At 45.3% G+C, this 26,429-nt stretch overlaps 1 protein-coding gene across 1 annotated transcript in view; it reads right to left on the reverse strand.

Moving 5' to 3' along the window:
- The window catches only part of COL21A1 (collagen, type XXI, alpha 1), a 209,669-nt gene that overhangs the window by 40,383 nt on the left and 142,857 nt on the right, over positions 1 to 26,429 (reverse strand). The window contains exons 18-19 of the mRNA XM_015408301.1: positions 12,409 to 12,453; positions 11,606 to 11,659 (exon numbers count right to left, since the gene is read on the reverse strand). Coding sequence (XP_015263787.1) covers positions 11,606 to 11,659; positions 12,409 to 12,453 — 99 coding nt within the window. The remainder of the gene's footprint in view (positions 1 to 11,605; positions 11,660 to 12,408; positions 12,454 to 26,429) is intronic.

Raw genomic sequence — 26,429 nt, forward strand, 5'->3', positions numbered from 1 at the left:
CTACAATTGATCTCCAGATGATAGAGATCAGTTCCCCTGGAGAAAATGGATGCTTTGGAGGGTAGACCCTATGACATTATACCTGCTGAGTCCTTCCGCCCCCCCGCCCAATGCTGCCCTCTACAGAATCCACCCCCCAAATTTCCAGGTATTTCCCTCCTTAGAGCTGGCAACCCTACTTTCCCCTCAGTGCCTGTTGGTAGGTAACTAAGCTTGGTCCTGTCACCTATTTTGGCCTTTGGAAGAAAACAAATTGGGGCCAGTCCTGATAGGGTTGCCAACTCCAGATGGGAAATTCCTGGAGATTTGAGGGATGGAGGCGGAAGAGGGTGAGGTTTGAGGAAGGGTGGGACCTCAGACAGGTACAATGTCATAGACTCCACCCTCCAAACCAGTCAGTCCCTCATGGGGAACCATTGTTGCCAATCTCCAGGTGAGGGCTGGAGAGCACTCAGAATTACAACTGCTCTGCAGAAGGGAGAGCAGAAGTCAGCTGAAGTCAAAGGGGCAGATAATGGTAGGTTGATGGTTAGCTGCGAAGGAGATGGGGTTGCCAACTCCAGGCTAGACAATTCCTGGGGATTTGAGGGGTGGAGCCTGGGGAGTGTGGGGTTTGCAGAGGGGTGGGACCTCAGACAGGTAGAAGGCCATAGACTCCACCCTCCAAACCAGCCATTTCGTCCTGGGTAACAATTGCTGCCAATCTCCAGGTGAGGGCTAGAGATCACTCATAATTACAACTGCTCTTCAGGTAGCAGAGATCAGTTCCTCTGGAGAAAACAGTAGACTCTGTCATTATACCCTGCTGAGGTCGCCACAGCAAATTGACACTGTTTGCCCAAAGCCAGAGCACTCTCCCAGAGCCTCTTTCTAGATCTCGTTGTATTTATTTCCACAACGGGCCTTATTCCTAGTTTATAGTATAATGATGACAGTGGCTTTATGTAATGTATTTTACCTGAGCAAACAGCAGAGTGATATTCTAAAAACACAGTGGGACTTCTGACTAAACAAGGTACGTAAGCATGGTTAAAATGCCTAACAGACCTAACTGGAACTTCTACTGAAGTCATCAGAACTTTCCAATTTTCAAAAATCATTTATGTTACTATCAAAAACTTGTGAGAATTTCTCTCTTACTGTACCCCTTATGCATAGTGAACTCTCACCAGCCCTTCAGCACCAACTGTCATTGTTACAAGAAATAGTGTAAGCTGAAAATGTCTGGGGTCATGGGAGAAGAAATCCTCTAAAGAGGAGAAGAAGCCAGAGAGAAGCATTTTCCCCATATTCTTTTGCATAACTAAGGCCCCGGTCACACGGGGAAAATTGACGAGGCCAAAGAGCGGCTTTTTAGAGCCGCACCAAAAGAGACATGCGGCGGTGGGATCCGACAGATCCCCTGAGCCGAAGCACAGTTGCTCCCCGGCACGATCAGATGCCGGGGGGGAAGCCATGGAAGGGAGAGCGAGGCAGCCGGCTGCACATCTGTGCGCATGCGCAGTTCGGCCGGGAGCCTCGAATGCTCCTGAAGATGGGTGCGCCGGCGATCACACGGCCATGCTTGCTGCGGCGTTTCAGGTTTCTTCGGGGATTTTTTACTGCACGTTTTTGGCCTGAAGGGATGGATCCGGGACAGGTGTGCGCTGCTTCCCAGATGGTGCGGTGTGATCGCACCCATTTGCTGTGCCCCCGATCCATCCCTCTTGTGGGCCAAAACCTCCCGTGTGACCGGGGCCTCGTGACCAGGGGTTGCCCAGTACAATTGAGAATTTTGCAGCACGGGTAATAATGAATGGGCGTTGTTCTGAATAGGACCCCGTCCCCATTACCAGGGGCACAGTTTGGTACTTGCATGCCTCTTTCATTGGGGACCCATCCATCTGTGTGAAAACTAAAGATTCAGAAAATGTTTGGACGGGTACCCCAAGCCCAATGACTAGCGACAGGCTGATTAAGTCCTGTGCACATCCAGAATCGATCTGGGCTCTCACCCGTATTTGGGTGCCCTGCTCGGGATTTATTACAGTTACAGTCACATAAAACAAAGGGAGAGAGGTTCTCACCGAACTTGGTGCGCGGGACTTTCAGACTTGCCAGGATGTGCCCTTTACAGCCGGTCCTAGCCTTTTCCCACCGGCTTGTCTGCCTCGTCTCTGCTGGAGGAGGTGCTTTCAGGCTTTCGTTGCTCTCCTGCTTGAAGCGCCTTGGGATGCTTCATCTGAGCTCCTTTCGGCTTGGGTTTCTTCTCAGAAGTCTTGCATTCGTTCATCTTCTCATCTCTGGGGTTCTTGTCAAGGGGGCAGCTTGCTCTGAAGTGCCCCGAGGCTCCACATCTCAGGCATAGGCCCTTTCGCATCTGTTGATCTCTGATGCCTTCTCTTGTCTTGGTTCTCACCCCTTGTTGTTCTGTCACCGCCTACACCGCCACCGCTGTCGCCCTTGTGGAGACATGCGGCTGGTACATCCGCAACAGGTTGGAGCAGTTCTCCACCTTGCAGGCCACCTGGATCCACCCATTCAACATCAGTGGGTTGCCCTGGGCCAGTGCGCGATCAAGAATTGCGTGGTTCAGCATGCCCCGATAAAATTCAATCAGGACCTCTTCGGGCCACCCCTGGAGCTTCACGGCATATGTTTTTAATTCACTGGAGTACCCACCAGTCCAATCGGCCCAGCTGGGCCAGCAGGAACACCTGGAGGTGCTGGGGGAGAAAGCAGAGGTACTTGTAGAGGGGCCGGCAGCACCCTCCGAGTTCCATCAGGGGCCCGTTCACGATTCTGGAACTCTTTCTGGATTGCCTCCATGATGATGCCCGGTATGTCCAGCATCATGTTTTGCATCTCTTGCCTTATCTCTTCAGCCTCCCCCCTGAACTCCCTATGGAGACATTCAGCTTCAGTGTCCTCCACAGCACCGATGTGCTCTGGTTCCTCCTGGAATGAGCGCACGTAGCGCCGTTGGGCGCCGTCACCCACAAATCTCTTGGACCTCAGGTCGGGAGTCAACAGCCACGTGGGCTCAGCCCAGGAGTGGAGAGGCACCCATGAGTCTCGGGTCTGTGCCCCACCCTCAGCTCCTTTGGGCTTTGCAGCCATCACTGGAGCCCCCATGGTCCATTGCTCCAGTGCGGTGGTGTCTATAGGGTTTTCCCCGTCCTCTCCGCTCATCACATTTGTGGTGCAGGAGGTTGAGGAAGAAAAAGCTGAGTTCTAACAAACTGTCAGATTCCTGGTTAAATCAGTTCTCAACACCAGCCAGTTTGGAGAAAGCTAACTTTATTGAGACAGTTGATAGCGACCATCCTGGACACATCTATTGTTAGAACTGAAGTTAAATGCGCGAAGGCTACAGATATAGGGAATTCAAGTAAAAGCACTAATCACCCCCCGGCATTTGCCCACCAGAACTATCAACTCCCCCCCTATCCCCCATAGGCACGTAGCCTTACATAGCAAGGAAACAAGAGCACGGACATTTGAGAAGCCAGGACATTTGGCATCGCGAAGGTGACAAGCCCCAGACACTTTGAAGAGAGTGAGAGAGAGGAGCCTCCTCTCTCAATGACAGGCAAGCTGTAAACTGCAGAGCACCTGACACTATGTCAGGTAACTGGACTTCCTACTAGAGAGATGCCTAAGCACATATATGGCCTGCATCCATTACTCATTAATAACCAGGATAACATCCATTGTCAGGACGTTATTATATCAATCACAAAAGCATACATATACATTGTAAAAACAGTAATACTACATATATGCGTGAGACATATTTATTTGGTCTACAAAAGATATGCTTATTTATTATATTGACTCATTTAATGAGGCATGGGGGAGGGGCTGTGGGTCGGCAGTACAGCATCTGCTTGGCATACAGAAGGCTCCAGGTTCAGTCCCCAGAATCTCCACCTAAAAAAGGATCAGGCACTGGTGACCTCTATCAGAGAACCTGGAGATCCACTACCATTCTGAGTAGACAATACTGATCTTGAGGGTCTGATTCAGTATACAGCAGATTCATGTGTTCAGTAAGATGGCTGGTGCTGTTTTGCAGCTTTCAGAGACTGCAAGTCTGGTTGAAGGGTGCACAGTAGGGGTGTGCGCTCAGTATAAACCGAGCTGAAAAAATACCTGATAAATACCTTATCAGTATTCATTGGGCATTAATTCAGCTGAATACAGATAAAAGGATCTGATTCAGCTACCGAAATAGCTGAGCACAAATAAAAGCTGATTGGGGGGCGGAGCTTTACTTTCTTCTGCATGTGCCTTCAATAATGAGGATTTTCAAAGGAGGGTGCTGTTGTCATTGATGGTGTCACAGCACACACACCCTTTTTTAAAAGGCACTAAAAGGCCCCTGCCACACGGGGGGGGGGGAACACCAGCAAAGTGCGGCTTTTTAAAGCCGCACCAAAATAGACATGCCGCGGCGGGATCCCACGGATCCCATGAGCCGCGGCGCCGTTGCTCCCCGGCACGATCAGATGCTGGGGAGGAAGCCACGGTCGGGAGACCAAGGCAGCCGGCTGCGCATGCCAGGAGCCGGGGATGCGCCGGCAGAAGGACGCGCCGGTGATCCCACAGCCGCGCTTGCCGTGGCCGTTCAGGTTAGTCCTCCTCAGGAGGTGGTTTAGTTTAGATGCGGGTTTTCAGCCGGAAGGGCCGGATCGGGGATGGGTGCACAACATTTCCCAGATGTTGCGGTGGGATCGCGCCCATTTCCTGCGCCCCCAATCCGTCCCTCTCCCGGTCCAAAACCTTTCGTGTGACCGGGGCCAAATACTGACACATCAATGAAGCATTGTAACAATAGGCTTAGTAGGCTTTCTGAATTCCCAGTTTTCATTTTTTTAAAAAAATAAGTCTCTACCCCTTCCCTCATAGAGATATGTCTTTTTCTTTAAATCTTCATGAGGGAAGCAGCTAGAGACAAAGAAGACAAGGGTTACTATGCAGACAAAGACAATGGCGAACCCCCTCTGAACACCTCTTGCAGTCCAAAAAATATTTCTTCCTTTGAATTTATATGCCACATTTCTGAAAACAGAATTTCCAATTTGAGCTACACCAATAATAAGATAAAGTTTAAAAAGCACAACAAAACCAATCCACAAAACATAATATTTTAAAGGAAAAGCCCCAAGGTATCATTTTTCATATCACTGATATTTTTGCAAACAGAACAGTCATTTTTTAATCTGAGTAATCTACATCTCATACAAAATCTAGAAATAATGGAAAAACAATTGACTAAAAAGGGCAATTGGGCCCAAGTAAAAACAAAATAATTTCGCAATAGAAGCCATCATTATCTCTTTTTCCAACTCTGGCCACAGTTGTGACAGATAATCAATTGATTTATTGAACATGGCAATCATAATGGAGATAATTGTTACTTAACAAGAACTTGTTACTGAATTTCCCTGATGTGTTAAATCAAAACTGTCCACAGCATTTCCATCTGCTCTTTTCTGGGACAAAAAGTGTGACTAATAGCAGGAAAATCCCACTCTACATTTCGGTTGATTTCCCCTTTCATCAATTAAAACTTTCATATATTCCATGCATTGACAGGACATTTATCTTATCAAGCAAGATGTGAAGAGACAATGGTATCGAATCTTTATAGGCAATATAGTACCAAATACCATGCCAGGACACCAAGACACTCTGAAATACAAAAGCATTTCCCTTTTCCTCTAGCCCACACATACAAGTGCTTCATGGTAAAAGCACTGAGAAATGTACAAAGTCCTTAACTACAAATTTGTTAGAGAACTTTTACTCTAGGGCTAAACACAGATAATAGAAATCTGCCTCGTATTTCATTGGGACTAATCATGACACACTTCTTCTGATTTCAAGTTCTTCTAAGATTGTTACAATGAACATAGGCAGGTCCTGTACCAGGAGGCTTCCTTACTAGCCTAGTATAGAAATAACACTAGCAGTCTCCTAGCCATGACTCAGAGGGTTCGTTCAGACGGGGTGTTTCAGCCGGCTTAAACTGTACCGGTTGGAACCGTTGCAGTTTATGCCGGCTGAAACGTGATCACACTCACCTCCTGACTGCGCAACACATCGCAATATGCCCATCCACACTTCAGGCGCTCAGTAGAGCGCATCGGCGTTTGTTTGTTTTTTACACAGTTTGTGCATGCGCATAGGCAGGCTTCCTTATAATGAAGCCGATCGGCTGCTGCTCGGCTCTCGGGGTGCGTGCGCGTGTTGTGTTATTTTTTTTTTTTTGACAGGGCAAATGGAGCCGGGAAGGAGGGAGGGGGGTGAAGTAAATGTCAGTGGCATGACATACAAAAAAGACAACTGGGGAAGAACCAACCGGTGAATATGACCTCTGTCTTTTTAAATAAGATGTAGATATTTCTGTATAATATTAATCACCCAAGTGGCGCCACGGCTGCAAATGGAGAAATAAAGAGCGCGGGCAAACGAGGCCAGGCAGGCAGTCTTCCGGGTAGGGTCCTAGCACTGCCGGCTCCTGCAGGGGAGGCAGGGTGGAGATCCTTGCATGTGCATCGCCCCCTCCTGCCTCTCCTCCCTCTTATTTTACTTTTTTGCGTGAGTCAGGCCCGCTGCCGGCCGGCCGCCCGTTGACGAACTCCCCTCCCTCGCTGCCGCCCCGTCTGGGGCTGGCGCTGCACTGGGGAGAGTGCCCAGGAGGACAGTTAATCAGCAGCAGCCGAGGAGGAAGGAGGGAGGAGGAGGAGGAGGGCACGGCGGAGTCATGAAAAACACTCTGCAGCGACAGCCAGAGCAAAAGCAGCCACAGCAGCAGCAACAGCAGCGGTGGGCAGGGGAGGAGAGGCGGCTTTGCGCAGGCACATAACAACTGTTTTTATTTCTTTATTAACGATGGGGTGAAGCTTTGCCCAAGCGCACATTGTATACTTAAAAAAAATGGCGGGGGGAAAGCGGAAGCCTCAGGCTTCCGAACGGAAGTTGTTTTTCAACGGTGGAGAGCGATCAGACGGGGGGTATGGCGATTACAACCGTTGTACTCAGGATACCACCAATTGGGGACCTAGTGGGAGAATACAACGGTGTAAAGCTCTTTGCAACGGTTAAGGATGGAAGGCAGATGTTCACCGTGTGAACGCCGGTAAGTACACCGATTCCAACCGGCACCTATTCCATTGCAAATGCCCCGTCTGAACGCACCCAGAAATTAGGAAAACGCTGCAAGATCAAATCCTTCTTCCTCCTCTGGCATAAGAACATAAGAGCTTAAGAGAAGCCAATGTTGGATCAGGCCAACGGCCCATCCAGTCCAACACTGTCACACAGTAACCAAAAATACGAGGTGCCATCAGGAGGTCCACCAGTGGGGCCAGGACACTAGCAGCCCTCCCACTGTTGGCCCGCCACCAGACACCAAGAATACAGAGCATCACTTGCCCCAGCCTTAGAGTTCCTATCTATACCTTGTGGCTAATAGCTACTGATGGACCTCTGCTCTATATGTTTATCTAAGTCCCTTTTGAAGCCGTCCATGCTTGTAGCCACCACCACCTCCTGCGGCAGTGAATTCCATGTGTTAATCACTCTTCAGGTGAAGAAATACATCCTTTTATCTGTTCTAACCCAACTGCTCAGCAATTTTGAGTGCCCACAGCCTTTTCCCACCCAGTTTCTCAGGCTTAGCAGGGAGGATCGGGCTGCCTTCCTCCTGCTGCGTTTCCTCCTCTTTGCCCTGTGGCTTCAGTCTGCCAAGCCTGAGAGCTGCTTGCTTCCCAGCCCAGGGAGCCGCGGCTTCTACCCCAAGCAGGAGCCTTTCACTTTATCTTCGATTGGAATGGCAGCCAAGCACTACTCCCCAGCTGCCCTGTGGAAGGTGGCCTCCTTGAAGCTGCCTCCCCCACCTCCGAATGCTCCCTGATGCAGCCTTCGGGGTGCCTGTGCAGGGAGAGACTCTACTGTCCTTGCCTGTCTTAGCCAAGCCAGCTGTAAACTCACTGCCCAGACCCCATGCATGGCGCTTGTCCTGTCCATGGCATGAGGATCATCCATAGCCGGGCTGGTCAAAGGAAGCAGCGTACACAAGCAAACATGTAGTGGCAAGCCCTGTGATCGTCAGCAAGCAAAGCACAGCATGAGGAAACCAAATGAGTCAGGAAAGGGAACAGCGAGAGCTTGAGGGCCCGGAATAAACACTAGGGGGCTGGGCCCCATGTTAGCTATGGGCCTGATGTCAGACTGACTGGTCTGTAATTTCCCGGATCTCCTCTGGAATGCTATTTAAAGATGGGAGTGGCATTAGCTACCTTCCAGTCCTCAGGAATGGAGGCGGATTTTAAGGAAAGATTACATATTTTTGTCAGGAGATCCAGAAGTTCACATTTGCATTCTTTCAGAACTCTCAGATGTATGCCATCCGGGCCTGGTGATTTATCAGTTTTTAAGTTGTCTATCAGTCATAGGACCTCCTCTCTAGTCACCTCAATCTGACTCAGGTCTTTCAACACCCTTCCCCAAATCAGCGGTTCTGGAGTGGGCAAGCACTTCTCATCTTCCACAGTGAAGACAGAGGCAAAAAAATGCATTCAGCTTCTCAGCCATTTCCCTATCATCCTTCAGTACTCCTTTTACCCCTTGGTCATCCAAGGGCCCCACTGCGTCCCTGGCTGATTTCCTGCTTCTAATGTATTTGAAGAAAGTTTTATTGTTGGTCTTTGTGTTTTTTGCTATATGCTTCTCATATTCCCTTTTTGCCTGCCTGATCATAGACTTGCATACCTGTAGTATATATTTTTTCTGAGCTTCTAGGATTGTAGTTTTAAATAGTCTCCAAGTTTCCCCAATAGTTTTGACCCTTTCTACTTTTCCTTTCAGTTTCTTCTTCACATGTCCCCTCATATCAGAGAATTTACCCTTTTAAAGTTAAAAGTGGTTGTGTCAGTCTTTCTGGGCAACTCCGTTTATACAAATGTTAAACTCAATAACATTACGGTCACTGTTCCCAAGCGGTGCAATCACTTTTATGTATCTCACCAGATCTTGGGCGTGACTTAGGACCAAATCCAGGATCACCTCTCCCCGGTAGCTTCTGTGACCATCTATTCCATAGCACAGTCATTGAGAGTGTCTAGAAACTCAATCTCTTTTTTCCGACTTGAACACATATTGACCCAATCAATGTGTGGGTAGTTAAAATCACCTATTATGACATAGTTATTTCATCTAGCCACTATCTTTAATTCATTCATCATTTTATAATCCTCCTCTATCTTTTGGTCTGGTGGGCAATAACAAACTCCCAGTGTTAAGTTTCCTTTTGGGCCCACTATTTCAACCCATAGCATTTCCAGAAGTGAATCCAATTCTCTTACCCGCTCAATCTTACTGGACTGTATACCCTCTCTGATATACAGAGCCACCCAACCTCCAACCCTTCCCCCCCATCCTTCTGATATAATTTATAACCAGGCGGCGGGGCTGCCATATTCAGAGTGGAACATACCTAACAAGTCCCCAAGAGTCTTCTCCATGCACCTAACTGACTGTCCAGGTCGGCCACCTTGGCCTCAAGGGAGCAAACCTGTTCCCTGAGAACCAGGAGCTCCTTGCACCGGGCACACACCCAAGACTTCTGTCCAGTAGGCAGATAGTCATACATGTGACACTCCGTGCAAAACACTGAATAGCCCCCAACCCCCTGCTGGCACTCTGGCTTCATAATTGCTTTTTAAATAATAATTATATGTAATCCCCCTTTTAAAACCCTTTGTATTTATGTGGTTCTCCTTGTAGAAGTCTACTTGCCTTACTGGGAACCCAAGGAGACTAGGGCCCTGGATTTATGACTCTTCCTGGGCTTCTTACAGAGTCCCTAGTCTAAGAGTCCCTAGGCCAAGAGCTCTTTGGCTCATTCCAGAGGCTCATGCCTCTGGTCAGGTGCTGCCCTAAATAGAAGCCTCCCCCAGCAGACACTCAATTACAGTCAAACAATGACCCTTTCTCACCCTCTTGTAAACAACCAGGACTCTGCAACAACTCAAAACTCACACACACACTCCCAAACACAGTCCCCCGACACAGTGCCCTCAATTAAGTCACCTAAGCTGAAAGCAAATTAAAAACACACACCTCTCTAGCAGCTCTATCTCCTGCTGCTTCTTAGAGCTCAGCTGGATCAGCTCTGCCTCTGGCGAGGTGCTGCCTTAAATAGAACAAATTCCCTGCTTCTTTCTTGGCTACTATTAGATATGCTACAGAGTTATACCAGTGCAAACTACAGCTAGCTTTTAACTCATGGGTAGAAATCAATTTGCACCAATAGTTAAAGTTAACCACACGCCACCACAAATAAAATGTTGCATCACAGTTCAAGTCTAACTAGAACAGGAAGGGAAGGATTCATATGGGTGAGGGAAAAGTACAAGGCCACTAGGCCTGTTCACATATTACAGTGAATGCATGTGCATTCTGAATGTACACATGTACTTCTGTTTGTAAGAAAAAGCCAAAGCACATTTACTTTGCAATTAAAACCAGGGACTAGTACCTGGATAAATGTGGGGTTGGTATCACATGGTCAGGTATACATATTTTGAATGTAACGTGAGAATAAGTCAATGCACATATTAAAAAAAATATCAAGTGTATTCTGTATGCTTTTTACTATGGCTAGAAAAGTTACAGTGTTTTGTTTGTACAAAACCATACCTCCAATGCTAAGGGTCTTCCTGTCAGTCCCATCACACTATACTAGCTCAGACATACACAGCAAAACCTTTAGTATCACATAGTTGAGTCTTATAACATACAATTCAAACAGAAGCCATAACTCAGGAACTATAAGGCAAATTAAAGTTTCAGTTCAAAGAAGCTTCCTCCCAAATCATCCCCCCATGCCATAAATTACAAGAGTCAGTGGCGACACCTACCCTGCTGAAAATTAATAACATTCTGGAAAAAGACTAATTTGTGAAAGTTATTAACATGATCAGAACAGAGGCACCTCACAGTCATTAAAAAAAAGAGTTTAATATGATGGAAACAATAGCATATTTCAAGCTTTCTAATAAAAGGGTCACATATGTCCTGTTAGAATTCACACGCAATCCTTTGTTAAACGAAGGAAATCTATTTGTTAATCTTTTTCAGATGTTTCATTAAAAGGCACATATAAGCAGATAATATAATGGACATATCATTGTGAATGATATGGCTATAATATAGTCCCACAATATTTAATGGCTTTTTAAACATACAGTTATATCTGATAGACTTTGTTGAAAACTTAATACTGTCAATAATTGGATTGGTTCCAATAAACTAGCTTCCACACACACTTAATTCAATCTTACAGGTTAATGTTTCCTGGACTTCCATCATATCTGTAAGGAACAGTTTAATAAATAAGTAAATTGAGGACTTGACTTGAGGAAGAACCCACCATGAGCACACCCTGCTCGGGTGCCTGGTAGGCTTTCATTTCTCCCCTGTACTGTGTGGCCCTAGTTAGATACGTTAAATACTTCTCTGTAAACCACTCCGGGCCTTCGGGAAGGAGCAGTATATAAGCTGAATGAAATAAATACATAATAAATAAATAATAAATACAACAGCATAAACATACTGGTGTTCCAGGAGATCCTTTTTGCCCTTGTTGTCCTGGAGATCCAATTTCACCCTAAAATCAAACATACATTGCACAAATTTTAGGGTTGTTCATAAGTTATAACCTGGGAGGAGCAAACCCATGTAAGGGATAGCAAACAGGCTTGCGACTGCTCTTGTTCATAAATTACACCAAACGTACATGGGGTCGGGGTCAGCATGCACGATTCAACCATCCCTATGTGTATAATTTTCCTGGGATGATTGTAGTAATTTCTATGGGCTAAAAATCATCTAATTAAATAGATTAAATTAAAAAGAGTTCTTTTCTCATTTATCTTTGTGCATGAGAGCTCAAATTTGTCCCTTGGCTCTTCATAAGAAGCAATCTCCTAAACTGTTTTTTAAAAGTAAAAAGCAGAATTAACCTCCCCAAACATTTTCTCTGAACCTTCCACAAATTCTTATTTGCCCCACTGGGTAAAATATACAGGTACCCATATAGTGACAGCACACTTCTCCAGCAGGGCAAACAGAACCTTCAGACAGAGAAAGAGGATTGAGACTGGAGGAAAAAAACATGAGCACAGGCAAGGTTAAATTTTTCCTTCTTCACTACTGTGGCCAAAATCTAAATAAATTCCTCGTTCGCTTGTAACTTCTTCAAGTCTTTTTAAAGAATCTAGGAGAGCCTAATCATGGGTGTCCCAGGTCACATCTAGTTAGGTCCTTAGTAATCTATTATTAATCTATTAATCTATTATTATGTTTATTCTCGTGGGGAAAAAATCAAGCAGTCTGATTTTATATTCTTACAAATACCTTTTCTCCTTTTATTCCTCGAACTCCAGGGATCCCAGGAATTCCCTACAAAATAAGTTAGGACATATTTAATGAATAACAGACCTTTAGAGTTATCAGTTTGAGCCTAACTAGATGTTACAAACTGCACAAATTCAGCATAGGGACTAACAGCTATATTGTAACTGGTAGTCCTTAACTGTTCCAGAATAATTTGATGATGTAATGATTACTGAACATAGAAAGGCATTTATTAAAGTTTGCATGGACATTTTTCAACTGTTAGTGGTGAAGGTCCACTATACTAGGAATTTTTGGATGAACAAGTTTGCTCTTGCGACCATAGATCTATTGAAGATCTGGCCCATGTGACCTTTCAGTGCCTAAAGTTTGCAGAAGATCAGGAAAGATACCTTGGAAATATCCTACTACAATTGTCAGGGAGATCATATTTTAATAAACTTGTAATGCTACTTGTGGACAGAAATAAATGGATAATATTGCAAATGGAAAAAATTATTGCCATGGTTGTTAAGACTAAGACAAAGTTAATCTTGGACAAACAAAATCTAGCAGGGGAGGCCATGTCAGGGTCATGGATACCAGTCATAGGGGGGCAGGGGAGGTATGCCGGTGGAACAGGCGGAATATGGGAAGAAGACCGATGCTCAATCTTCTTCCTCCATGAGTTCCGTCCCGAGAGATGTTGGTTGTGGGGCTAGGAGAATATACCCTTCTCTGACGCTGGTGTTGTGCAATGCCAGATCCATTAATAATAAGACCTTGGTTCTGCAAGGCTACCTGATTGTGCAAAATACGGACCTGCCATGCATGACCAAGACCCGGGCAAAGGAGGGTGAGACCATTGCCCTGAACCAACTTTATCACCCAGGTTTCTCGGTCCTGCACCAGACTCGGTGAAAAGTACTGAGTACGTAGGCTCAGCATGGTGAAATCAGCTCAAGTTTATTAGGTTAAATTACAACAGGAGATAAACTAGCCGGTCCGAGGCCAGCTTATATGTGCATCCACACTCATACCCAACACTCACCCAATTCCCGTGATAGGCTGTATTTACATGGCCCAAGTTTCTATAGGTCCCTTTGAGGATCCAGGCAAACCTATTGGTCCATGCTAGGATCCGAGGTGGCCATTGATCTCAGATCGAAGGTTAGTCGGTCTGCCAGACCACATTGACCAGGCTAGCGTTGCTGTGGCCATCTTAATACATAATACTAGAACTGGGGGGGGAGTGGTGTTACTCATTTGAGAGTCTTTCTTCTTCACAATGCTCTCCATGCCAAAATTATCTGGCATGGAATGTGTTGGCCTAGAGTGGGATGCCGAGGAGAGTTTGGCTCTCTGGCTGGTGTACCATCTGCCTAAAGCACCAGCAGATAACCTGCCGAGCTGAAGTCGTATCAAGCTGGGCGCTGGAGTACTCCAGGCTATTGATCTGGGGGGACTTCAATGCCCATGTTGATGATGCAGCCTCCTCTCAGGCCAGTGACCTAGTGTCGTCCATGGCATCACTGGGACTCTCCCAATTTGTTTAGGCTCAAACACATCAAGCAGGCCACATACTGAATCCTATCTTTGGTGCGGGGATACATGTGGATCTGGAGACTGCCAATGCAGTGCCATGGTCAGACCACTTCACCCTGAAGGTCCAGCTGAGTATGCCTAACCCTCCTTGTTTAGGCATCAAGTGGATTTATGCTTGCCTGTGGAAACTAATGGAACCCAGAATACTCTGAAGAAGAGATTGGATTTATACCCCACCCTTCACTTGGAGTCTCAGAGCGGCTTACAAACTCCTTTCCCTTCCCCTCCCCACAACAAACACCCTGTGAGGTGGGTGGGGCTGAGAGAACTCTGTCACATCAGCAGGTGCAAGTGGAGGAGTGGGGAATCAAACCCGGTTCTCCCAGAGTAGAGTCCACACAATTAACCACTACACCAAACTGCAGGACCTGATGCCCCTTGGCGGTTCGTTGGATGAGCTGGTGGAACACTGGCATAGCCAGCTCTCCAAAGTCATTGACAAAATCACCCCCAGCACCCTCTCCACTTCTGTGCCAAACTAGTCCCATGGTACACCCCGGAGCCACGGAGGATGAAGCGAGAGCTGAGACGACTGGAGTAAGTGTGGCGGCATGCCTCAAGAACCTCTTATAGGATATTTATGAGGGCCTATGAAATGGCAGTGAAAGCTGCTAAGATTCTATGTGGCCTCCATTGCATCTGCAAGCTCATGCCCGGCCCAATTATTTAGTACAATTTGATCGTTAACTTCTTTGCCTCAGGGCGAACAAAACAATAAGGAATTGGCTATTGGCTGTGAGGCATTTGCGAGCTTTATCACAAAGTCTTGTCACTCCACCGGGACCTACCTGCTACAATTGATAGAGTAAGGGAACTGGAATCCCCTTGCTCATCTTCCAGTCCAGTCCTGAACCATTTCAACTGGCTCTCCCAGGAGGAGGTTGACAAAATACTGGTACCTGGGAAGCCCACCACTTGCTTCCCTGTCCTGCTCCCATCTTAGCTGGTCAAGGCCTGTGGGGATGGTGTTCAGGTCCCTCTGGGTAATACCATCAATCTATCCCTGTCCTCAGGGATGTTCTCAGCAGGCCTGAAGGAGGCAGTGGTGCGTCTGCTCTTGAAAAAAATCATCATTGGACCTTATGGTCCTTTCCAACTACCGCCCATTATCGAACCTTCCATTCTGGGGTTAGGTAGTTGAGAGAGTGGTGGCTGAGCAGCTCCAGGCCTTGTTGGATGATACATCAGTCCTGGATCCCTTCCAGTCTGGCTTTCACCCTGGCCATGGGACAGAGATCACATTGGTTGCCCTCATGGATGATCTCCAAAAACACCTGGACTGAGGAGGGTCAGTACTGCTGTTAGTTCTCGATCTAACAGCAGTGTTCAACTCAGTCAACTACAATCTTTTGACCTACTGCCTCACCGACAAAGGGGTGCAGGGGATCACCGTACACTGACCTTTCCTCTTTCCTTCATGGTCGGGAACACAGGGCAGCAATTAGGGAGAGGATTTTACCATGATACCTGCTAGAGTGCAGTGTACCACAAGTGGTGATCCTCTCACCTATGTTGTTTAAGATCTATATGTGCCCCCTCGCCCAGCTGGTCTGGAGATTTGGGCTGGGTTGTCATCAGTATACTGATGACACCAAGCTTTATTTGTTGATGGATGGCCACCCGGACTCCACCCCAAATATTCTGGACAGGGCACTGGAGTCCATGGCTGATTGGCTACTGGAGAGACAGCTGAAACTAAATCCAATGAAAACGGAAGTCCTGTACCTGAGTCGTGGGGAGCTGGGGTTGGGAATCCATCTCCCAACCCTGGATGGGGCGCTGCTGACACCAGCGCCAAGGGTGAGGAGCCTAGGGGTGATCCTGGATGCCTCACTCTCTATGGAGGCCCAGGTCACCACTGTTGCCAGATCAGCCTTCTACCATCTACAGCTGGTTATACAACTGGGTCCCTATCTCAGTTCCTGTGACCTGGCTACAGTGATCCATGCAATGGTCACTTCCAGATTAGATTATTGTAACTTGCTCTACATGGGGCTGCCCTTGAAGCTGACCCAGAAACTGCAGCTAGTGCAAAATGTGGCTGCCCATCTGTTAACTGTGACGTCTGCGTGGGCACGCATTCAACCCATGTTAAGCCAATTGCATTGGCTGCCAATTGAGCACTGGATCCAGCTCAAGGTCATGGTAATGAACTTTAAAGCCCTACATGGCCAGGGACCAAGATACCTATGGGACTGACTCTCTCCGTATGCGCCCCGAAGAAGTGTGTGCTCAGCTCACCAACACCTTCTGATAGTCCCTGGCCCAAAATATGTCTGTTTAGCCCCAGCCTGGTGGAACAGGCTCCCACTGGAGATAAGGCCCCTGCGGGGATTATTATAGTTCCACAGGGCCTGTAAAATGCATCTGTTCTATCCAGCCTTTGGCTGAGGTGGCACATGTCTAATTCATCGTGGCTTCCCCTGCTTGCACTGCCCACTTAGATCATATTGTTGCAGTGCTATAGTGCCCACTTTGATCTGACCAGCTAAGAGAAAAACAAGCATCACCAGGTTGCTACGTATGGCCACCTTAACTAGCTACCTTCAAGAGGCACCTGAACTCCCAGAATTAGGCTGCCATATTTAGGTTTTATTAGAATTGTATTGTTATGTATTAACTATTGTGCTTTAATTGTTTTAATTATTTTTGTATTATATATGACTGTTGTGACCCATCCTGAACCCACATGCAGGGGAGGGTGGAATAAAAAGAAAATAAATAAAATAAAAAAATAAGATCTCTTGACGTAACGCCTACTGATGAAGAGCTTTATTATAATGAGCAATTTTTGCTTTCATGTAGTTTATTATTATGAAATTAATCTTTGTTATTATGGTTGAAAATTTGATACTGTAGCTTGCAATGGTACTTGTTTGTGTTGTGATTTTATGATTTAGTGTCTGTTGTTTGCTATGACTTTGAGTCAATGCAATAAAAGTAGTTGAACTGGTAGTTCCTGGTAGGAACTCATGAGTAATCACACAGTAGAGCCAGATTCAGATTGGGACCATTGCATGAGAGAAGGAAGAATTCCTGCCTTCTACTATGTGCTGTTTTTGGTGGCTGAAAAATCTCAGGGCCACTTAGGGGAGCATTATTTGCTCTGTGGGAAGACAGCAAGTGCAAGCATCCCAAAGGAGTAGCAGTAGGAGGAGTTGGATTTATACCCAGCCCTCCACTTGGGAGTCTCAGAGCAGCTTACAATCTTCTTTCCTTCCTCTCCCCAGCTTACATTCTCCTCCCTTCCCCTGTGAGGTAGGTGGGGCTGAGAGAGCTCTTTGAGGACTGAGAGAACTTGTGACTGACTCAAGGTCACACCAGCAGCTGCATATGGAGGAGTGGGGAATCAAACCCGGTTTTCCCAGATTAGAGTCCATACTCTTAACCACTACACCAAACTGAAGCAAATAACACCCCCCCACAGTCCCCCCAAGTGTTTCAGTCATCGAAAACAGCACAGGGGAGAAGGCAGGAATTTCTCCTTCTCCTTCACAGCAGTTCTGATCAAAGCAGGCTTTGCTGCATGTTTAATCACAAGTTGTCCTAAGGAACTACCACTACAGTATTCCTGCAAGCCTCTGTGGTGAACTTGTGCTATTTTTAATGTCAAGTTGGGTTAGAGTCAGTTCACACACAGAATGTCCGGAGTCTTGTACATGTGAGTGTTGAAGGGATACATGCAGTATACATAAGCAGGTATGCCCAGTTTGTTTACTCCCTTATTTTAACAAAGAATGAAAAGTTATAGGATGGTTCAAAGGATTAAGCATCTAAAATCTTATTTCAAGAGCGTCTCCTACATAAGCGTTCATGAATTTTGGCTATTCTAATTAAAGAACTATTTTTATCCTTTACTTGACCCATCAGATTATATTCCAAATTTGTAAATTTCTCTGATCTCTGTTTAAGACATCACTTCTAGGAAAAGATAGGGGTTTCTACATAATGCTTGTAGATTTCCATAATTTATTTTGTCTGCGTGTAAAAAAAGGTTGCTCCATCAGAATGAGATTTGTATTCTTTCCTAACTACGGGAGAGATAAAATTGTGCATGAAATTCCGGGGTGGGGGTGGGGTTAGTTACAATAAAATAGGTCTCTTGCAAAACGTTTCATGTTGGATCTAAAAAGCAGATGGCTTTTCAGAAGTTGTGAATATGCCTAGGCTAACCATGTTGTACTTTTGTATTAGGAAATTTCCTGGCAAACAAAATTATTTCTTCCATGTTCTAGTGACGATTTTCACTTTTATTCACATCTCCCCCCCCCCCCCATTGTGGCAGGGCTGGAGTTTTGACCTTTCCCTCCTACACAACAGAATGTTGGCAGAAAACACTGAGAAAAAGTACTCCATGTACTAAGAAAAAGCTGGTTTTTCCTTTAAAAGTGGCCTTTAAATCCAAATTTCCTCTTTATCAAATCTCTCTTTTGTGTTAAGGAGAACTAGGTAACTGAGAGGACCACTGATTAAACTTTCATTTATTTCCCAGGTTCTGAAACTGTGAACAAGCCACAAAGGAAGTGTCTACCAACAAAAGGGGCAGAGATTTTAAGTCAGGAGATGATCCCAAGAAAGGTAAAATTTCCACTAATTAAGAACTGCATGGGTGGGATGTTCGCATGCAAGAAGTAGCCTTCCCTGATTTGGATGGCTGAAGATGACTGCTCTCCCATCAGGGCTTGCAAGATGAAGCTCTTCCGCCAGGCTTTTCATTAGAGTGGCGGGCGTCTCCCCTTCTCTTTTGGGTCCCCCCCCCTCAGTGGGTCAGATCTGTATCACCATCCAGGGACCCAAACTCGAAATAGACTGCATCTGTGAGGCTTTGACTAGAATCTTTATCATAGGAATGTTGTCATATTTTATTAAGGTTTTTGTTTTTAATTCTTCGTATATTCTAGATTGTTTACTATATCTGATGGAACCTGACCAGACCCTGCTATGCAGGGAGGACAGGATACAAATCCAACAAATTAAATTAAATTAAAAAATAAAGCCTGGCTGCTTGGTGTGTGGGTGGGTAAAATAGGATTTCCCCACCCACCACAACCAGTTTCCCAGACCCTGGCCCTATGGTGGCCGTTTCCTCCCCCTACCACCATTTTAAAATTATTTTTTTTAATGGCACTAGAATATCATTATACTATTGTAACAATGTGTGTAGCCACTTCTGTGAACTCCCAGGTTTCATTAAAAATAAATAAATATCTAAGTCCCTTCTCTTGGGGCCACAAAAGGGGAAAGGTGTATCTCCATAACAGAGTGTTAGATTCTTTTTTGCTTTTTTAATGAAACCTGGGAGTGCAGAGAGCCTATTACACCTGTTGCTATAATGATATTGTTGATAGAGATATATATTGCTGATATAAAAGTATTCCGGTGCCATTTATAAAAACATTACAAGGGCCCCAGTGACCCAAGTAAGTGGAGGGTGGTTATTGCTGGGGGACCTGGACAGCCAGACTGTGGAGAAACCTTCCATGTGAAAACCCAGCAGCAACAGTGGGGAGACCACACAAGCCCAACCACATGAGGAAACCACCAAAGAGCCTCAGAAGAAAAGCTTCCCAACAAGATCGTGACTAGGAAGGCTTGTGGAGGGGCGTGTCTGTGTTGACCACAAACAGTGGCTAACAAGTTGGCTAGCTGTGATCATTAGCATTCAGAGACAAGTGTCTTGTTTACTATGTTCTGTGGCCTTATTGCAGATGAAGTTAGGCTGCACACAGTAGTTAGATGTGATTAGAAGCACTAAAGAGGACCAGTAGGGTCAAAACTGCAACCAGTGGCAGTGGGTGGTAATTACTCTTAGTCCTGGAGTCAGTGTTGGCAGGGCAGTAGGAAACAAGCTGAAGCCTGTCAAACATCTGTCCCTTTCCTCGAACATCTGTCCCTTTCCTACCAGTTGCATCAAGAATATTACAAAACTTCTCTTGATAGTAGGATATCTGAATGATTCCCTAAACACACACAGTAAAGTTAATTATTAATGCATGGAACATAGTGAAACACATGGCAGGGTTCAGTGGCTGCTGGAAAAGATGGTCATCTCCCATTAATAGTATTTTCCTATTGAATATCACTTGCTTGGAGCTGCAAAGGCAAACTAATGTCAGTTCAAACCCTGAAGGGCCTAGAAACTTTTGTTCTTCCAATGGTCTCCTGGTATATTTCTCTCCATTTCATAACTTACTTCCATTTCAGTTTACAGGAATGATACTTCCAGAGAAGGAAGGAAGGAAGGAAGGAAGGAAGGAAGGAAGGAAGGAAGGAAGGAAGGAAGGAAGGAAGGAAGGAAGGGGGAAAGAGAGAGAGATATTAACAAGCTTGTTTCATACTTGTTTTAAACCATCTCAAGTTCTGGAAATTTATTAGAAAACCACTAAACAGATTATTTACATAAAATGCAGAGGTTTGAAACCTAAGTGAGTTAACAGCCCATGACTTGGAGGCGGCAGATTAGAAAGGCAGACCTTTCCCAGGGTGCCAGAGTATATTTCAGAATCAATTTAAACCTTACAATTAAAGTGGCATTAGATTTAGCCTCAATCTGTAATATTAAAATAATTTTGCAAGATCTGCAATGATAAGGAATGCCTGTCTCTAATAAAATATCTCCTATATTATAATCCTGTTTGGAGTGGCAAGATTCCATGCTCTCTCTCAGCCACTGGCCCATCAGCCGCCACTCAAGAGTATTCACGTGCCAAGGTTTCCGGTTTTGGCTCCTCGCCTAGCAGGCATGCACCAGTGAGCTCCATACGGCACGGCCTGTTCCGTGGCGGCTAGGAGGGGATCTGGCTGTGCCAGTTCCCCCCTGGGGCCCCTGCAAAGGACCCTCAGATATGAGACTCGAGTAGTGACGCTCCCGAGGAGCGATGCCAAGGGATTGAGGCACACTTTGCCCTGAAGGTCCTACTGCCATGGCGCCATCATGGTACCTAGAGGTGCACACCGGTCGAGGGTTCAGGAGTTTTAGTGAAAATGCAAGATATCTTGGCAATTTAATGATACTGGAAGAAACGTGAATGAACTGGCATCAAGTGCATTAACTTTTAAATGGGCTCTGACACCCCCCCCCCACCAGCGATAGGGAAGGGAGCAATATCCCCCCCAACAAAAACAAAAATATAATTTAAAGCCTTACTGGAATGGGGGAAAGCGTCCGGAAAAACGTTATTTGAATGAGCAAGTGCATTGCCACGCAAAGTGAACAATAACCTCTCTTAAGAACTTTTACAAACTTCCCTGGAAAAGAAAACAATGAGTTGAGAGGAAAAAATGGCGCTGAGGAAGCTTCCTTCAAGTGTTGGCAAAACGTCATCTCTGGGAGTGAAACTGGAAGCCAGTACAGCCACGTTAGCTGTACCAGTGCGACCCCTACTGGACCAAATTACGAATCTCAACCAAAATTTTGAAACACTCCAAAAACAGATGGTAAAGAACTCTAATGCAGTCAAAAAGATTGTTTTTAAAACATCTGTCCTTGATCAAAAAGTGGACCAATTACAAAAAGAAAGAACCTCTGATAAAGAACAAATCCTTAGGCTTCAAGCAGAAAAATCAGCCTATGTGCTGAGGTTCCAAGATGTTCCAGAACAAAGCGGTAAGAATCTCAAAGAAATCTTGACTCAAGCATTAGCCCCAATGACAGGTATGAAACGTGATGATTTATTAAGCGATCTGGATGTGGTCTATAGATCATACCCCGAATACATAAAGAAGAGAAACCTGCCTGGGGAAATTATAGTCAGATTCTCGAAAAGGTCTAAAAGGTTCTCAAAGCTACCAATGGAAATATCTTGAAGATTAAAGAGTCAGAAATAAGAGTTCTAAAGGATGTACCATTTGAAATCAGAAAGAAGCGAAGATATTACAACCTGGAGAGGGTGAGGTTTAAGGAGGGGTGGGACCTCAGACAGGTACAATGCCATAGACTCCACCCTCCCAACTGGCCATTCCCTTCTGGGGAACCACGGTTGCCAATCACAGGAGAGGGATGGAAATCACTCAGAATTACAACTGATCTCCAGGAGGGAGGGAGGAGGAGATGCAAAGCTGAAATCAGAGGGGCAGATAATGACAGGTTGATGCTTGGCTGGGAAGGAGATAGGGTTGCCAACTCCAGGTTGGGAAATTCATGCAGATTTGAGGGGTGGAGCCTGGAGAGGGTGAGGTTTGAGGAGGGGTGGGACCTCAGACAGGTACAATGCCATTGACTCCACCCTCCAAACCAGCCATTTCTTCCTGTGTAACAATTGTTGCCAATCTCCAGGTGAGGGCTGCTCTTCAGGTAGCAGAAATCTGTTCCTCTGGAGAAAATGGTGGACTCTATGTCATTATATCCTGCTGAGGTTGCCACAGCACATTGACTCTGAGTGCCGAAGGCCTTGGCATTCTCCCAGATCCTCTTTCTACAGCTCATTGTATTTATTTCCACAGCGGGCCTTATTCCTAGTGCTAATATAAAACAGATTATTCATGCAATTGTTAAAACCATCAAGGGGAAACAATCTTTGGAAACACTGCATATGGGAAGGGTTCCATTCTCTGGGAGTGTTAAAATAAACTGTATGGAATAATTCATGATTCACTGGCTTAAGCAGAAAAATAGCCTTTGGGGAAGCCCTCTGCAAAACTGTCCAGCAACATTTTGCCACTGGCAAAAGGGAGAAAGATCTTCACTTGCTATTCAGTTTCTTTTTACTCTCTCTGCTCAGAAAGATTTTCTTGTAGGAGACTATCAGGTCTTAAACACAACTTTGCTAAAATACACTATTGCATATTTCTGTTCAAAACTTTAAAATGAAAATGTAAACACAGTGGGTTTTTTACATCCTTACTTGGCAAACATTGATCATCGTGTCTGCCTTTGCTCTTTGTTCTAACATTAATGCTGCCTTCCGCCTTGCTTTCTTCTTTCACATCCCTCTGCATTGGAACAAGGCTCCATTTTAAGAACTTGGCATGATCCAAACACAGTCAGTAAAGATAAAACCGTGATAGACATTGTTTCCATTGGTGCCCTTAGCACAGTGAGGAAAGAAAACTCCATTCAGCTGACACCTAAACTTCTCTGAGTGTGGAAAGAGCTATGTAATCACATGTCACGAAACTGAGTCCTCAGGATCTAAGTATTTGCATTTCTACAGAATTGTTAATCCTTAAGTTTTGTCTGCATTGTTTCCAAGATACAATGTATTTTACTAATGAGCATCTGCAGTTAGTTACCGGTTAGCTTGATAGTGGCCAGCTGTGAACTGTCAAGGCAACTACTTGACATTTCACCATTTTGACAGTTCAAGATCTAGATCAATTGACTGATCGCTGTGATTGGTCAGTCAATGAAGAACTGACAGCTGAGCCAGGAGTAAGGAACTACCAAAAAAAAGGCAAGGATATTCACATAGAAGATGTCAGAGAATGAAGAGGAATAACCTTCTGCATGAAGAGCTTGTGAACCTGGAGGAAGAGGTTGTCATTTTCTTCGGTACTAGTGCTTCTGCATCAGTGCTGCAGGGAAGACTCAGGGTCAGTGTTAAGAGACTAGTGAGTTAGGTTTCTTATTTTGACTTAGTTTCAGTGTACACACCTTTCCTCTACTTGTATGTTTTTAATATGTGTTACTCTTTTGTAAATTTTCTAATTCTGTTTTTTAATTAACTGGAGTGAGTTTCTGGCCTAGAACCCAGGTGTAATTAAATCCAGTGCCTAGAATTATGCTACCAAAAAGAAATTAATTGTTCAATTGGAACATTACCTAAATTTCCTTATCTTAAACCAGCTCGGTCAAATAAACATTGGCGGCCCACCCCAAGGTTGTGACATCACAAACAAAAAATGAGAAGGTGTATGACAATATTCTGTGATTTATACTGAACCAATCCTTCAGTTTTCTCCCATAAATTTCAACTTGGAATATATTTACCATAGTTTCCCATTAATTTTAAGAGCAATTCTAAGTGGGTCTACTCAGAAGTAAGTCATACTTTAGTCAATTGGGCTTACTCTAAGGAAAGTATCCTTAGGATTTCAGCCATTGCATTCTAGAATCATAAAGCTACAACATCACTTTCTGATACGGTCAGCCTCATTATAACCACAATAATGTTTATCTATACTACATATGGGTGTGAAAGCTGGACAGTGAAGAAAGATGACAGGAAGAAAGTTGAATCATTTGTAATGTGGTGTTGGAGGAAAGTTTAGAGGTTAGAGGGTTGGAGGATACTGTGGACCACCAAAAAGACAAGTGGGTTCTAGATCAAATCAAGCCTGAACTTATTCATAGATTCACTGTAAGCTGGAAGCAGCTTGATGGTACTTAACACACACAACACATATTGTGTTCATTTGCAGAGGTGAAATCTCTAATACCACTTGATTGGGCTGATGGTGTTAACTCAAAATGGAAAATGCTCATGGAATCTGACAGCATTCCAGCTTTCATCAAGCTACTATGGGCCCAGGAGCCCCCCCAAAAAATGGTTGCCAGGTTGAAAGTCTAGACTTCATTGTGGTCTAGTTGTGGCTTCCAGTGGCACTGAAGCATTGTGACTGGTGACAGTTGGAGCTAAGAAGCAGTGCATGGTAGTTAGGCTGGGATTAAATTTCACATATTGATTTTCCTTAATAAACCAATGCTTTGGGAGCAGGCTTCTGTTTCCTATATATCGCTACTCTTTACCTTCTCAGTCTACAAAGATAAACACTGTATCAAGTTACTGCAATGCCAGACTATTAAAAAATGTTTACAGTAAAAACTAGAATTGCCAAAAGGAATTAGACGTATATAAAAATTAAACTAACTAGGTGGAAATTAGACTTGGAAGAAGTCTCACTGAGTACCTTGTGGGTTAAGATGGAGAAGTTACACAGTTAACTGTCAGCTGAAGCTGCCATGCCTTGGAACGTGGGGGGGGTGCCTGACACCTGTGCTCCTCCATTTCCTCCTCCACCCCCACGTCTCTGCTGCCTGCGCTATCTGCCTAGTGGCCTTGAAGGCTTGGTTCTCCCTTGTCCGCTTTTCCCGCTGGGAATCTAACTGCTGCATTTTGCCCGCTCTTGTAGGTGCTTGCTTATTGGGTTTGTGATATCAGGGGGTCTGGTTTGAAGGGGTAAATCTGTAACCACCATTTTGCTTTTCATTATTCCTGACCCAAAAATTCATGGTACCACCAGTACTAACCTCAATAAACTGGACATTGTCTAGGAACGTTGCTGAGTGTTTGATTGGGAGACCTGACCTCCTACTGTCGCTATCAGCTTTGCCAGAACTAGACACCTATGACTGACCCTCGCTGCTTCTTCACTGTGAGGCAGAATTTTCCCACCAAAATTTTTAGTTCCATTCAGGTACTGAGCTAGCCCCCCTAGTAGCATGATAATATCTGCGGCTTTATAAATCAGAACATCCCAGCCTGTGACAGAATCTAACTTGGCTTTTGCCTAGCCCAGGAACTTGTCAGGAGAAAAAGGCGCCTTCTTTTTAGATCACTTGAAATGGCACTGGAGATTGTGTAACAGTGAACAATAATAAAGATTTTATTCAATAGGGGGCTTCCGGTTTGGACTTCGCGAATGGCGGACGCATCTTCGGGATGTTCCCGAAGTCGTTTTGCCCACGCGCGGCCAAGGGGGGGAATCCGCATAAGTGGAGACCCTAAGGAGACCCAGGTAGGGGCTCCGATCCGGGGCGCACAGGGGATGTGCCTCTTTCCCGGCCGAATGGTCGGAAATTGAGGCTCGCCCCATGCCCCAATGGCCCTAGCCGCGGCAGTGCCCCGCACGGGGACTAGCGGAGCCGCCGGTCGTCACCGGGTGATTAAGCGGATGAGCGTTTAAAAGAAGATTTTCGGCTAATACTGTGAGTTGCCAGTCGGAACGGAAGAAAAAGAATTGAGCGCGTTCCCCCCCTTTTCGAAAAACCGCAAGGGAGGAGGGAGGTGAATCCCCCCCCACCCTGTGTAACAAAGACTGATTTAAAAGGAAGAGAGGGGGGAGTGAAAATTGAAAGGAGCAGTGTTACCTCTTGGCGAATTGTTAGAAGAGACACAGGAAATCTCATTTTGTAGCCGCGCGGCACGAACTTTTAAAAAGTAAACAAAAAAACAAGATGTCGAGCCAGAAAAAGTTTCAGGACAAGCCGGAAAAGACGACGGGAGGAACTTCCGGTGCTAGCTCCCGCCTCTTGGAGCCAGCTGTCAATCAACAAGAGAGCGATCTTCTGCGCCCTCTGCTGGAACAAATGCAAAAGATCAACCAAACATTGACTAATATGGAAGGTGTTCTCAATACTCAGCAGACTCAGTTAAATGATACAGCCAAGAAAATGGAGGAAATCGCGCAAAAGTGCTTTGTCTCAACAGAAGATACTAAAAAGGTCAAGAAAAAGGTTGACAAAATAGAAAAACACCAAGAGATGCAAGACAAAAAGT

This window comes from Gekko japonicus, unplaced genomic scaffold (assembly GCF_001447785.1).
Source record: "Gekko japonicus isolate JY-2015 unplaced genomic scaffold, Gekko_japonicus_V1.1 scaffold383, whole genome shotgun sequence".
Classification (NCBI taxonomy): Eukaryota; Metazoa; Chordata; class Lepidosauria; order Squamata; family Gekkonidae; genus Gekko; species Gekko japonicus.